Consider the following 14,749-nt stretch of genomic DNA (forward strand, 5'->3'; position numbering starts at 1 on the left):
AGTCCACAGTGTCCTGACTGTGCCCACTCCTGGTCAGTGAGACCCGCAGCTGCTGCTGTGTGCTCTTCTGGGCATTTGGAACTCAGCACGCAACATGAGAGAAGGATTTTGTAGCAAGTCCAGCTTGGGAATGTAATCTCAATCCGACCCAAATTATCTCTGTGCTTTCAGTTTTGGTTACAGGCTTGCACTTCCTGTTCTGAACACAGATGCTGGCACATGCTTGAGAAGTCGCTGCCATCTGTTCTATAGGGCAGTTGTTCTCCAGGACAGCCCTGGCTTGTAGACTTCATCCGATTGGTGGTGAAGGCTTGTGCTTTATGTTGGATGCCATGAGGCCTAGAGTTTTATTGTTGTTTTTTTTTGTTTTTTGTTTTGTTTTTGTTTTTTAATACAGGGTTTCTCTGTGTAGCTTTGGAGCCTGTCCTGGAACTTGCTCTGTAGACCAGATGTCCTCAAACTCACAGAGATCCGCCTGCCTCTGCCTCCCAAGTGCTGGGATTAAGGGTGTGCCACCAGTGCCTGTCTGAATCATGTTTCTTTGTTAGGCCCATAACTTTATAGAACAAGGGAACTCATTCTTTAAAATATTAGCTAAAACAAAAAAGAACTTGGGCACTGTGGTGGCACACTCCTGAAATCCTAGCACATGGGGGTGGAGGCAAGGAGATAAGGAGGAGCTCAAGGCCAGTCTTGGCTTTGTGGAAACCTGTCTCAAACAATAACAAAACCCAACTAACTCAGTTGCCATCTGAAATCTTTGTTTCTAGTCCCACATTCATGTTTGATCAGTGCTCACGCATGCATTTGTTGCTAACGTGTGTCCATAGTGTGTTCTGTGTTTTTGCACTTCATAAATTTCAAAAGTACGTTTTCCTACTCTTTATATCCAGTATATGAACCTCAGTATTTGTTTCACAGAGTGCAGAGGCCCTGGACCCACGGGGTCGGACGTTATTGCACCTTGCGGTTTCTTTGGGGCATTTGGAATCTGCTCGAGTCCTGCTACGACATAAAGCAGATGTGACCAAAGAAAATGGCCAGGGATGGACAGGCAAGTATCCATATTAGCCGTGCATTCATCTCCATGTTTCTGGCTGGAAATGATGAGTCTCAGTGGTAATTTTTCTCTTAGTCAGCTGTGTCCATCTCAGAGCAATAGGCAGGGTTGACAAGGTGAAGCCAGGATGCTGGCCTCATGGAGGGTGACTTGTCTTCCAGAAATGGTCATTCCAGCATCTGTCAGCAAGATCAGTTTTACCCTGGTGTGGTTGGAACTCCACTGAGGCCAGTGGTATAGGTGAAATCAAAGACATGAATGCCAGAGATAGCTTCTTGCGGTGAAATCTTGGTGTTCACTGTTTGGACACCCTCTTACTGTTAGTAACAATAGTTTTGTGTGGACCAAGCAAGAACACTTGTATGTGGAAGTCCTACCTGCCAGAGCTATGTGTAGTCATGGCGGTGTGAGTGCATGAGAAGGCCACTAAACGTACTACGTTTTCCTTGATGAAATGATGAGTTAGTGCTCAGAAGCCATGGCTGTTCCTCATCAGCTGCAGCTTCAGTCCTCTGCCTCTCTGAAGCACATGCTGAGCTGCGCAGATGGCTTTTCATGCTGGCACTGGAATTTGTCGGAGAACGTGTGGATCCTCAGTGATCGAGCTTTGCCCTTTTGTTTTCTAGTTTTACATGAAGCAGTGAGCACGGGTGATCCCGAGATGGTGTACACAGTCCTGCAGCACCGAGACTACCACAACACATCCATGGCCCTCGAAGGTGTACCTGAGCTGCTACACAAAATTCTTGAGGTAGTCATAAGACTGGCCACACCACACTCTGAGCCAAACACTGCCATGACGGCTGGAGACCGCTCCACAGCCTTGTGGTCTTCCTTAACTCTTAAGAACAGTGAATATGGTTTTTGTTGCCAGATAGTGCTGACCTCTGCCTATCTTGTCTTGTTGCAGTGCAAGGTCTGTTTCTTACAAGTTTTGTTTCTGGGGCACAATGCTTGTCTTTTTCAATGCCACTTTAACACTCAAGCCTAAGGATAATGAATGTCAAACACAATTTGCCCAGTGCCCTGTGTTCCTGACAGCAGAGCCCTGTGCTGAGGCCACTCACGGGAATAGTGATGGGCACAATGGCCGTGTAGGCATTGCCAGGGTCTGGGACGACATCTCCTCACCACTCTTGTCACCTGTAGCCACTAGTATGGCTTTGAATCCGTTTCCTTAATTTACTTGCAGTTGCTGACTTTGGGGACATTATCTGTCTTGTGAATCTCAGTGTGAGAGTGCTATGGTTCTGAGATCTTTCATTAGGTGATCTCTGCTAGTGAAGGGACCGACTCCCAAGCACCTGTGATCTGCCCAAGGCAGCAATAGACAGAGGCAGTGGAGGCTCCCCCTTCATTGTTCTAGAGTCTCAGCTTAAGCAAGAAGTGACTTTCCTGGAACAGCTACTTAGCTATTAACCAGTTAAGTCCGCTTCACAGCCTTAGTTAAGGCCTGTTCTTAAGAAACATGGCCGTATGGAGAGAGAGAAACTTGGCTGTAAACCATTGTCTGAATTGTCAGCTGTCTGAAACTTAAGAGAAATCTTATGAAGATACTCATTTCTCATGTAGCCACAATGAAACTTCCCATGAAGTGTAAAGTAGTTACATATGTTGTTTTAAAAATAGATGTTTGTTTAGGGGTGTGTAGAGGTCACGTGGCTCTGAGTTACTGTAAGCGGAGTCAAGTCATTTTTCCCTGAAGCGGTGCTCGTATAGCTCAGACTGGTCAATCCAGGATGACGGAGCTCCTGGTCCTCCGCCTCCACCTCCCAAGGCTGGGATCACAGGCGTGCACCATGCCTAGTTCATGTAGTGCTGGGATGGAGTTCAGGGCTTCTGGCCTGGCAGGCAAGTACTGTATACGCTGAGCTGTGTCACCAATCTTCTAGTTGTCTGTTTGACAAGGAAGAATTAGGATTCAATGCAGAGGATTTTTAAAAGACTGTATTAACCCTTAGAAGTGGGTTGCATTGCTCTGTGTTTGATGCTTCAGTCCCTAGATCATTTCTAGTAGCACCAGAAGCTATTGTTGATGATTGTATGTCTCAGCCATGTCTCTTAGAACATATGTTAGCATTCCTTTCTTACCAGCTGTCCTTGGACGTGGTCTTTACCCAATATTAAAATCTTGGTTTTACTCAGGGTAGATTTCCTTGCCTTCTGCTCTATGCAGGGACAAAACCCAATGTAAAGCCTTGGTGGGAGAATAAGGAAACAATTCAGTCTATAACCTGCCCCTCAAGACAGTCTCACTTCGTAGCCCTGTGCAGAGCCTTGGAGGCGGAAGAGTAATGGAAGAATAAGGAAATAGTTTGACCTATTCTTTCCCCAAGATAGGGTCCTACTGTGTAGCCCCAGCTGTCCTGGAACTCACTGTGTAGACCAGGGTGGCCTCAAACTTAGAGATCCTCTTACCTCTGTCTCTCAAGTGTTGGGATTAAACACACACAACACTATGCGGGGCACACCTCTCTTTTTGGGGGGTCAGTTGGCTTTCTTAAGTAGCTCTTCAAGACTCCTCTGTAAGAAATTAATGAGAGCTGCGCACACACACAAAATCCAAGGATGTTGTGGTGGCATAACTTCAGAAAGCCAAATTCTAAAAGGTTAAGAGAAAACTGGGACGTTGGTTAAGCAAAGGGAAACCCCTTCCTGCGGAGGTGATGTCTAGCATCCCATTTTCATTTGTGTACTGTTGGCCAGTAAATGGGAAGCACTTCCCGCACATCCAGCCTTTACAGTCAGGTTCCCCAGGGAAGAGACGGAGCTGTGAGTCGCCCTGACCCTTCTTAATTCTCTAATGCCGGGAGCCTGATGGACTTGGGTAAAGTTTACACCCAACCCGGTGACTGTTCTGTTAACTTTTTTCTTTTAAGTGGCATTTACGTATTTGGAGTGAGGGGATGCACGTGTACCACAGCATATATGATGTGAGCTTCACAGGACATCTGTGGGAGTTGGTTCTCTCCTTCTACCATGTGGATCCCAGAGAAGGAACTTGGGCCACGAGTCTTGGCTGCAGGCACCTTTGCCCGCTGAGCCATAGGCGCCTCTTAGCTTTCTTAGCTGTACGCAAGTGTTTTCATCCGTACAAGGTGACAGATCAGATATAAGTTATTTGTTTTGGGCGTACATAGTTGCTTTCTCTCTCTCCTCCCTTAACTGTTTAAGAAGCCATATTAGACCCTGTGGTGGCGGCGGCGCAGGCCTTTAATCCCAGGATCATCTCTGTGAGTTCGAGGACATCCTGGTCCACAGAGGAGTTCTAGGACAGGCTCTAAAGCTAAAGAGAAACCCTGTCTTGGAAAACCAAAAAAAAAAGGAAAGAAAGGAAAAAGACAAAAAAAAAAAAAAAAAAGCCACATTAACTCTGCTGTGCTGGTTTGGTTTGGTGGTTTGTGTCATGGTCACCTATTATAAACCTTTATCTGCCCTTCAGGCCCCGGATTTCTATGTGCAGATGAAATGGGAGTTCACCAGCTGGGGTGAGTGACTGTGGGCTTGGGACTTATTTGTTTTCAAATTTACATAGCCTGTTGATAGGTTTATGTTCCTTTACAAAAGCTGTGTGTGTGTGCGTGTGTGTGTGTGTGTGTGTGTGTGTGTGTGTGTGTTAAATTCAAATCTGGTAGCTGACCTGCATTCCCATGTAGTTTCCTCTAGCCTGAACATGGATAAATACAGCATACAGACACTTTTTCTCCTGCTTGCATTCTGTATCCCTGACACCCACTTTAGTCTTCTTAGGGGTGAGTAGGGTTGGGTCACTAGAGCCTTACCTGGCTTTCTGCTCTCTGTAGCCTATGCTGGCCACAGATTTTTGTCGGTCCTCCTGCCCCTTGGCTGGGACTAGGCTTGTATCCTGTGGCCGCCTAGCTGTCTTACTCGTTTGAAAACCTGTTTGTAATGCTAACACTTAACACTTTCATGACTTACTGCAATTTGTTACTTTGCTTATGTTGCTTAGCTTGATTCTTCCAAACTTGTTATTCTGGGGAAAATGAGGCAAATATTGAAATAGTTTTCTTTCTTTCTATTTAATTTTCTACAAAATGCATGTATTTCCTCAGACTGTTCTGTAAAGCAATTGATGATATATTTACCTGGGTATCTGCTTTTCCTTCTTGTGGGTCAGTGAACTAACACTTGATTTTGATAGCTTTTCATCTCAGTAGGATTTCTAGCTTTGATAAAAACACAGCAGATTTTCGATCCTTGATAGATTGTGAGTGGAGGCTATAGTGTGGCCATGTAGCAGTGGACATGTGAAGTGAGAAGTCCAGGTGGGCCCGCTCCTCAGCCCTGGAGGGTCGTCCAGGCGGGCCCGCTCCTCGGCCCTGGAGGGTCGTCCAGGCCGAGAAGACTGCTGCCAAATTTGTTTACTGTTTCCTCTGATGAGTTAAAATAAAAGACTCATTTTTCTTTACTTTTTGTTAATTTATTTAATGCTGGGAATTGAGCCCCAGGGCCTGGTGCATGCTAAGCATGCACTGAACCACTAACCTTCCTGGCTATGTCTGTCTGTCTGTCTGTCTGCTTGCCTGCCTCCCTATGTTGCTGGGATTGAATTTAGTGTATGCAAGTGAGCTATCATGGGATATAACTCCAGCCATTTAAAATTATTTTAGTTTAAAATGGCCTTACTAGGTTGTCTAGATAGCCTCAAACTTGCTATGTCGCTCAGGCTAACCTCAAAGTAGAACTCCTGCTTCAGCCTCCTAAGTGCTATGAGTGGCGTGCCCCACCTTGCCCAGCTTCCATTTCTGGTTTTTAGGATGAGTTCCTTTACAAGCGTGAAGGAAGAAGTCCCATTGTGTTTGACCAGTCATGACCCAACCACTCTGCCCTGAGTTCCTGGCTCATACATTCTGCGTAGCCCTGTGCTTTTCTCAGTAATATGCCTCTTTCCTCCAGTGCCCTTGGTTTCTAGAATATGCCCCAATGACGTCTGTCGCATCTGGAAGAGCGGTGCGAAGCTGCGCGTGGACATCACTCTGCTGGGGTTTGAAAACATGAGCTGGATAAGAGGGAAACGAAGTTTCATATTTAAGGGAGGAGGTGAGTCTGCACTGTAGTGATCCCTGCTCACTGTGTTGCCCTGGCTGGCCTGGAGCTCTCCTTGTAGACCAGGCTAGTCTCTGCCTTCTGATGCTGATGTTAAAGGTGTGCACCACCATGTCTAGCAACACAGTAATTTTGAGCCATCAAAATGTATTTGTATTTTATTCTTTATCTATTGGATGCTTCGTCTTTGTGGCTGTTGTAATTGGTTCTTGGGCACTGCACCCCTTTCCTTCTGGAGACTGGCTAGTTCCCTGCTCGTTTCATTCATTACTTCACCCCAGTTGTCTGTCACATGTCACTTTGCTAGCCTTGGAGTAAACACCTTCTGTCTGTGTCATCCCGTGTCCCTTCCCGACTGGGCATGGTTCCTAGTGAAGGGGGAGAGAGCACTGCTCACCAGAGTCTGAGAGGGCATTGACTCCAGCAGTGTTCTCTGAAGGTCATAGGGGAAATGTGCTGCTAATAGAAAAGGAAAATTAGTTTTAAAATCTCCATTTTGGGGATGATGCTCTGGGGTCTCCTATGACTTGTAGATTGCTGGCCAGACAAACACTGTACAAGGAGAATCAGTAATCAGTACTCTTGGAGGTGAGGTTCTCAGTGGTGGTATGCTCCCTGTCACCCTGAGCGCTGGCTGATTCAGCCTTCAGTTTCTGGGGGAGGCGGGGCGGATAGTACAGAAAGAAAAAAGAAAAAGCCAAACAAGTGTGCTGTGAGTGCCAACAGTGCATGTGAGGGCTTATGGGTAAAGGTGGCATCGCTGGTTCTGTCTTCCTCACACTAGTGTTCTTGTTAACAGACAACTGGGCAGAGCTGATGGAAGTCAACCATGATGACAGAGTGGTCACCACTGAACACTTTGATCTTTCTCAAGAAATGGAGCGCCTCACCCTGGACCTCATGAAGCCAAAAAGCAGGGAGGTTGAACGGCGGCTCACAAGCCCAGTCATCAACACCAGCCTTGACACTAAGAATATCGCCTTTGAAAGGTGCGGATTTAGACCCCAGTTTACCATCTAGTTTGGGGACTGCCTTCATTAATGCCATATTTGCAGTAATTAGAAATTGTGACGGGATTAGGACCTTTTCTTTTCTACTATGGTTGATGTTACAGACTTTAAGAGTGATCTCCAATGCCATCCAAGTAAGAACCGTCCGGCTGCCGGTGACTTAGTGTGACCTGAGCTAATCTGACGCTGCTCTGGATCCAGGCATCCTTTTTCCCCATGAATATGCTAACTAAGCTCTTTAAAATTGTTTTCTTCCATTTCCACTGGACAGTTGGTGAAGAAAACAGAGGTGTCTCTTTAGGCAAATCTAAAACATAATTGCCTTTTTCTTTTTGTGTAAGTAAAACCATGGACTCATGGTGTCTATAACAGGGTAGGATATGCAGCCGGTGTTGTGTCTGGGGGTCGCTTCTGCTTTGGAATTAGGAACTGGATTCCTGAAGTAGGAAGTCTTCTTGCCAGACCTGGCTAGGGACATTGAGGGTTAGGGACCGACTGGGACCATCCACAAAGATCTCGCTAGATGTCTGGTTGTCATTATGCGCCTCTCCAGGCAGCGAGGCCCTTCTGTGTGAGGCTCTAGACTAGAGGAGGCCATTGTCACGGCCACAGCCTGTCAGCAGAGATGAGAGCAGGGTGACTGACAGCAGTGACTCTAGGCAAGTGGCCCAGCTCTCCAGTTTCTTTAGTGGAAGCATGTGAGCTTTAGAACAAAGCTCCTGAGAACCTGTGACCCTAAGGTCGTGGCGATTCCCTGTTGTTTACTGGGATTGTTAGAGCCATTGTTTGTGATGAAGTAAGTGTGTGTGGACTGAGTGCAGATGGGAAACCAGAGTGCCTTCCATTGTACTGAGGACGGAGGCACGTTGTGTCTTCCTGTGGCTTTCCTGACGCTGCCAGTGGGCTGAAGTGAGAGTGCTGGAGACAGCTGTTTGCTCTCATCTGTTTTAGTGGTGCTCATATGTGATCAGTGCCCTGAGACATATGCAGAGCTTTGAGCCATTCCTGAGTGTGAGGTTTGGGGACTCAAAGATGTGTGAATAGTCATGTATGGTTCTCGTGGTTCTTTGCCATGTTACAGTGGGTACTTTAGTCCTTTTCCTGGGTCTGTACTAGGGATTTGACACATACAAATCACTACCCTTCCTGATGAGCTTTGACCCATGGTGTGTACTTGTTGCCCTTGGGATTTTACTCTTTCCCAAAGACTATGCTGTGCCATATTGGAAAAAAAAAATCCCCGCCACTTCAGAGCTGCCTTTAAATTGTATAATAGTCACTAAGTCACAGTGTCTGCTAAGTGACCTTTGGTGTGTTAGTCTCAGGTGGGACAGACAGGAAGGAGGAAGCGGGGTTCTCTGTCATCTTCAGATGCCTGTGTATGTAGAGCTAGTGAAGGCACCAGGAGTCATAATAGCCAGGTTTAACATAGTAGACACTGACACTGGGCATTCTAACTCAGCTGCTGTCAGAGTGGAGCTGCGAAGGGTGGGGGCAGCAGGAGCCAGGACTGCGGGCAGGGAAGAGCATGGAGGCCCAGCGAGTGCTGACACTAGGCATCGGCACCCCTTTGGCTGTTTCGGAAACGGCAGTTTTCCAGCTTAAACATCATTGATGTCGCAAAAATAAGAAACTGAGGAATGATTTAACTAAATAGAATATCTCGATTTTTGTTACTGGTGACAGCAAGAGCTATTACTTGATAGTTATTGGGTATGGTCCCAAACCCCTGTTCTTGTTTGTGCAATGTAAGCTAGAGTAGCCAGCATTTGCTATAATCCCTTTATGACTTCATCTCTTGCCACGTGGCTCTTGTTGCACTAACTGTAAACTCTCAAGAGGAAAATTATCATCCATGGGTCTTCCTTTTATGATGGGTTAACACAGACATATAAACCCATTATGTCCCAATTTGATATACCAAGAAGGGAAACTGAAGCATAAAATGTAAAAGCTGAATTCTGCTTTTGTGATTTGTCTAACCTGCCACTGTTCCCTGAGCTTCCCGTGTCCACGGTCAGACAGCACAAAGGGTGGACTTTTGACAGCTTTACGTAGTGCTGGGCAAAGTCAGGATGTGATGTCCTCGACAAAGGGAGGACTGGACAGCTCCTGAGGGGAAACACCTCCCAGAGCAAGATGTGCTGAAAACAGTTCACACCCAGGAGTGGCGGGAAGTGCTTGCCTGTAATCCCAGCATTCTGCAGGTGGAGGCAAGAAGCTCACTAGTTTGGGACCAGCCTGGCCCACATAGCAGCATCCTGTCTTGTTTGTTTGTTTGTTTTTGTTTGCAAGACAGGGTTTCTCTGTAGCTTTGGAACCTGTCCTGGAACTTACTCTGTAGATCAGGCTGGCCTCAAACTTACAGAGATCCACCTGCCTCTGCCTCCCCAGTGCTGGGACTAAAGGCAGTGTAACACTGCCTGGCTGCAGCATCCTGTCTTTAAAGCACAGCACACAAAAGAAAAATCAGATCCTAGAAGCTGGTCTTGGATCCTGAATACATTTCCCCCCAGAAGTGTGCAGCCCTAGATACTGGGTTTCTACAGCTATGACGGCTCTCTGGCTCCCTCAAAAGTTGTCCATAGATTGGAGTCAGTGTCTGGGCTGAAAAAGCACTTTCCACTTTCTTTCCTCTACTCTACCTGAGCTGAGGGACACATGACTCCAGTCACTGTGGAAGCTTTAATTGCCTTTCACCAAGAGGTGAGGAGCTCTGTGCTTAACTTCTGAGAATTCCTGGGTGGAGATGGAGGCTTTTATGCCCCTGCCTGCAGTAACCGACCCAGATACCTCCTTGTAGTAAGCAGGACCTTGAAACACTGGTCATCCTCACTCACCTCTTTAGGATCGCTGTCCAAAAAATGTCTCAGCCTTTGTCCCCTGTGCTGGCAGTTCCTGTTTAAAAGCCAAAAGTGAGTTTGAGGCCAGCCTGGTCTACAAGAGCTAGCTCCAGGACAAACTCCAAAGCTACAGAAAAACCCTGTCTAGAAAAAACAAAACAAAACAAAACAAAAAAAAAACAAAAAAAACCCCAAAGTTTCCGCTTTGTCTGGAGTGGGGCAAATTTATTGATAACTGTGGAAGGTGGGTGGGGGATGGTTAAGGCATCTGTCATTGGTAGCATCCTTTTTTTGGACAAGGGGACCCTGATTTCCAAGTATCTTTGACTAACTTAAGCTGGGGACTGTAAAGGCTGTAGGGGTGAAATCTGAATGGCATATTATACATGTAGAAATTTGTGGTGTTCACTTTTTATCAGAACTAAATCCGGATTCTGGGGCTGGAGGACAGATAAAGCAGAAGTTGTTAATGGTTACGAAGCAAAGGTAAAAGGAAACTCTTAAAAAAATAAGATTATTATAGCTTTTTAGCGTCTGTGCAAATGAGGAGTCTGTTCTGATTGTTTCCATGCATCTGTGCAGGGGACCCTGGGGAATATCCCTAATGTGTCTCTTGCTGAGGTTTAGCTAGTGGTTTCCAGAAAATGGATAGCATGCTCTGAGCAGGTCCGTGGCTTTCCTAAAGCGAAATGATTGCTGAGAAATGAGCCAGTCATTTCTTTGATCTTATTTTTTACATTAAATTTAATCAGTTTATCTTTTTAAAGAAGATACCATGAGTAAGTAATTTCTGTGAATCATTATTACTTAAATTCTAATTGATTTCTAGAGCTGATGCTGGCTCAGTTTTTAAAGATTAGCCCAGCCCACTTACATGGCATGAGTGAGCTGAGATACCACTGTAATCACAGGGATACCTGTCAATCATCTGACATTTGTTGGACTTTCCTTAGTGTACAGCAGGGATGGAGGGAGCCAGGTGTTGTAGGGTCCTCTGCTGGTCTCTGAGTGAGCCAAAAAAAAAAAAAGCTCCATCATGTTCAGCAAGCTGCATTAGAGAGAGCCGCTGTGGTGCAGACTGCTTGCTGTAGCTGTCGGCACACAGTAAACCCAGACCCTCAGACAGGCTGGCAGTTCGAAGGAGCCTTTTTTCTTTTGTCAGTAGAAAGGATGCTGGTGCTCTTTGATCTCCCAGGTCTAGAGAACCTGGGTTCAGCTAAGTCAGTAGTTAGAAGAGCACCACGGATCACAGGAGGCAGGTTTAGGAGCTAGAGGAACCCAGTGGAAGCCGTTTGCCGAGCCCCTTTCGCAGTAGGAAGTGCAGGTCCCAAGCAGGAGCCGTCTCTCCATCTGGAGGAGACTGGGGTTGCTGACTGGGTCCCAACTTTAATTTTGCTGGGTTTGCTTGGCTTTGCTTCAGCATTCTTAGTCTTGCTATGCTTGAGTTGCTTTGGATTTTCTCTGTGTCATTGTCATCTTTTGCACACTTCTCTCAAGGTTTACACAGTAAACAATGTGAGTGTGATAACCAAAATACGGACAGAACACCTGACGGAGGAGGAAAAGAAGAGATATAAAGGTAACCAGCACCCTGCCTCCTTTCTGATCGTGTAGAGCGGGCTTCTCAGCCTTCCCAATGTTGCGACCCTTCTCTCACATTGTGCTGACCCCAACCATAACATTATTTTCATTGCTACTTCATAACTGTAATTTTGCCACTGTTATGAATCATAATGTAAATATCTGTGTTTTCTGGTGGTCTTAGATGACCAGTGTGAAAAAGTCGTTTGAATCCCCCCCCACAGGGGCTGTGACCCATGAGTTGAGAAACACTGTTCTACATTGAACTCTGTTTAGTTTGGGGTAAATGTGTTTGGATATGCAAATCCTAACTTTTTTTCCTAAACATTTCCTTAGTCTGACTCATTCTTGGAGTATTTCACAGTTGATTTCCATTGTAATGAAAGCCATTCATGAGGGCTTGTTTATGTGTTATTACAAATAACTTGGATTTAGTAACAGCACCAGCAGAAATGGAGCATGAGAAGATATTGGGGAATATTATCACTGGGATGAGTGACTTTACCTCACTGCAGTGATGAGATTTTCATGGAGCTTGGCCTCCGGTTACTTTATCCTGGCTTTGCCAGCTCCAAGGCCTTGTGAAATTGTCTGTACTGTAGGCCTCATGTTTCCTCTGTAGTAGAATGGAGGTGGTACTAGGCCACTCTTACAGTCGCTGAGAGGATGCAGTGAGGCGGCGTGTGGCATGTGCAGTCATCTAGAAAGTGCAAGTAGCAACTTGGCCACCAGCTGTGCTCCGGGTGCACAGGCTAGTGCCAGACAGGGCACAGCACTGAGTGGTCAGGGTGAGAGGGATCCTTCTAGCTGTCTCCTAAGCCACTGCTAAAACTGCTCTACTTGAATTCTTGTTTTTGTTTTTTTCATTTTCATTTTCCTAATGATGTATGTTAATCACATATAACAATGGTGACACTGCTTAGATTCCTATAGTGGTTCCTCTAGGCTAAAGTTCCTATGAGAGGATATTCCAAGGGGAAGCTCACCTCATGGGTGTTTTTTATCTCCCTGCCTACAAGTGGAATTGTTACTTGGATCAGGAAGGCTTGATTCTGTTCATCTTCCCTGTTTTCTAGAGGACCGGAATCCACTGGAGTCTCTGCTGGGAACTGTGGAACATCAGTTTGGTGCTCAAGGGGTGAGTTGAAGACAGGGTATTCTTCTGTTTGTGATGGCAGCCACTGGGTCCTGAGTAGGTCACTTGACTTGGAAAGGAACATCAGCTCCCAAGGTGCACTGTGGATACTCTTGTAAATAGAGGCAGGATTTCCTTTTGTCCCCGTCACCTGGTCCCAAACACACACACAAAAACTTGTATTAATTACAGAATGCTCGACCAAAAGCTCAGACTCACTACTAACTAGTTCTTACATATAATGAACCCATTTCTATCAATCTGTGCATTGCCACGTGGTTCATGGCTTTACCAATCCTCTAGCATCTCGCTTCTTGGGCAGCTCCCTGGGGTCTCTCCCCAATTCCACACTCCTTCCTCTCTATTTTCAGTTTGGCTTTCCCATCTTGCTATAGACCATATCAGCTTTCCTGTCTACTAATGAGAGTAATGCATATTCACAGCATATAGAAGGATTATCCCACAGCATACTCTTTGGGGAGAAATTAGATGAATGAGACTTTGAAAAATCTAGATTTGGGAGGAAGGGTTGGTCCTAGAATCGGGCTTTCTCCTCTGTGATAAACAAGGACCTTCTCTGAACATGGCACTTGAGACCAGCTCAGGGCTTTACACTGCTCAGCAACCATTTTTTTGATCCCCAACTAACTGTGTGTTTGGTACTGTGGGTGCCAGCTTCCACATCCCACACCTGCTCACATGGCTGTGTCTTCCATACCTAGGACATAAAGATGAAAAGGGAACTGGGAAGGCTGTTAGACTTGCTTGTTTATGCAGTGAACACGTCAGGCAGACCTGACCCTTAACTTCTGGTTCAGCAGGACCTCACTACGGAGTGTGCCACCGTAAATAACCCCACGGCCATCACACCCGATGAGTACTTTGATGAAGACTTTGATCTGAAAGACAGGGACATTGGAAGGCCAAAAGAGCTGACGATTAGAACACAAAAGTAAGTGGAGGATGTGACCCCATGTTCACCCATGGGACCGTCTGAAATTGTGCTCTTCAGGGTTGGGTTTGATCATTTCTTGCCCCTTTCTTTAAAAGTAATGTTGAAGCTACTTAATCTGACAAATCCAACAGTAACCAGCTCTCTGCTTAGCCTTTGTCATGGAGAACAGAAACAAGAGAGCACCTTTGTTCTGTATTGATTTGTTTTATTCACTGCTATTAAGTCTCAGTTGACAAATGAAATGCTGTCAAGCCCTTTCCCTTCACTGTCAGGTTTCAGAGTTCCTCAGGTTCTAGTCTGTCACAAGTCCTGGTTCAGGGGTAATAAGGAGGTGTGTGTGTGTGTGGGGGGGGTTCTGAAGGGTGCTCTGTCTAGTGCTGAGTAGCAGTGACCTGCCTTTCCCCCACCCCAGCACTCACTCTGTCAAACCCTGCAGATTTAAAGCTACACTGTGGATGTGCGAAGAGTTCCCACTCTCCCTTGTGGAGCAGGTCATTCCTATCATTGACCTCATGGCTCGAACCAGCGCTCATTTTGCAAGACTGAGAGATTTTATCAAATTGGACTTTCCTCCCGGATTCCCTGTCAAAATAGGTATGGTTAAATAAAATTGAGGGGTATTTGCAGGTTCTGCCTGGTTTTTTGGGGGTGGGTGGAGAAACCAAATGTGCTTCAGAGAAATAGAGCATAGTAAGGAGAAATTAGCAGCAGAGTGTGGTGGCACACGTCTTTCACACCAGCACTTAGAGACAGAGGCAAGTGGATTTCTGTGAGTTCAAAGCCAGGCTGGTCTAAGTGAGTTCTAAGACAGCCAGGGCTATGTAGAGAGACCATGTCTGAAATAAAACAGGGGCAGGGGGAGACGATCAATCACATTAAAAGAAAAAGTACCAGAGCTGGGCAAGTGTGGTGGCATATACCATTAATCTCAGCACTTAGAGACAGAGGCAGGTGGATCTCTGAGTTCTCAGCTAGCCAGGGTTACATAGAGAGGCCCTGTCTCAAAAAACAAAAACAGAAAGAACAAGTTTGCACACAATAATCAGAATGGATGAGGCCAGAATTATCCTCTGGCTGGACTGGATTTGAAGACTTGGC

General features: G+C 46.0%; 1 protein-coding gene and 1 long non-coding RNA gene across 4 annotated transcripts in view; one reads left to right on the forward strand and one right to left on the reverse strand.

Moving 5' to 3' along the window:
- Ankrd13a (ankyrin repeat domain 13A) overlaps positions 1-14,749 on the forward strand; it is a 31,628-nt gene that overhangs the window by 10,416 nt on the left and 6,463 nt on the right. For 2 of the 3 annotated variants that reach the window (XM_048449705.3, XM_048449721.3), the window contains exons 2-11: positions 922-1,054; positions 1,687-1,811; positions 4,503-4,548; positions 5,978-6,121; positions 6,927-7,116; positions 10,400-10,466; positions 11,478-11,559; positions 12,638-12,699; positions 13,515-13,648; positions 14,088-14,245. In XM_048449705.3, coding sequence (XP_048305662.1) covers positions 922-1,054; positions 1,687-1,811; positions 4,503-4,548; positions 5,978-6,121; positions 6,927-7,116; positions 10,400-10,466; positions 11,478-11,559; positions 12,638-12,699; positions 13,515-13,648; positions 14,088-14,245 — 1,141 coding nt within the window. The remainder of the gene's footprint in view (positions 1-921; positions 1,055-1,686; positions 1,812-4,502; positions 4,549-5,977; positions 6,122-6,926; positions 7,117-10,399; positions 10,467-11,477; positions 11,560-12,637; positions 12,700-13,514; positions 13,649-14,087; positions 14,246-14,749) is intronic. The other variant, XM_048449714.3, reaches the window with a different exon arrangement.
- On the reverse strand, positions 10,765-13,539 carry LOC146895415 (uncharacterized). Its single transcript, XR_014998605.2, has 2 exons — positions 13,415-13,539; positions 10,765-12,847 (listed from the first exon to the last, which is right to left on the reverse strand). It is a non-coding gene; the product is annotated as an uncharacterized LOC146895415 (long non-coding RNA).

Source organism: Myodes glareolus, chromosome 2 (genome assembly GCF_982192425.1).
Source record: "Myodes glareolus chromosome 2, mMyoGla1.1, whole genome shotgun sequence".
Lineage (NCBI taxonomy): Eukaryota > Metazoa > Chordata > Mammalia > Rodentia > Cricetidae > Myodes > Myodes glareolus.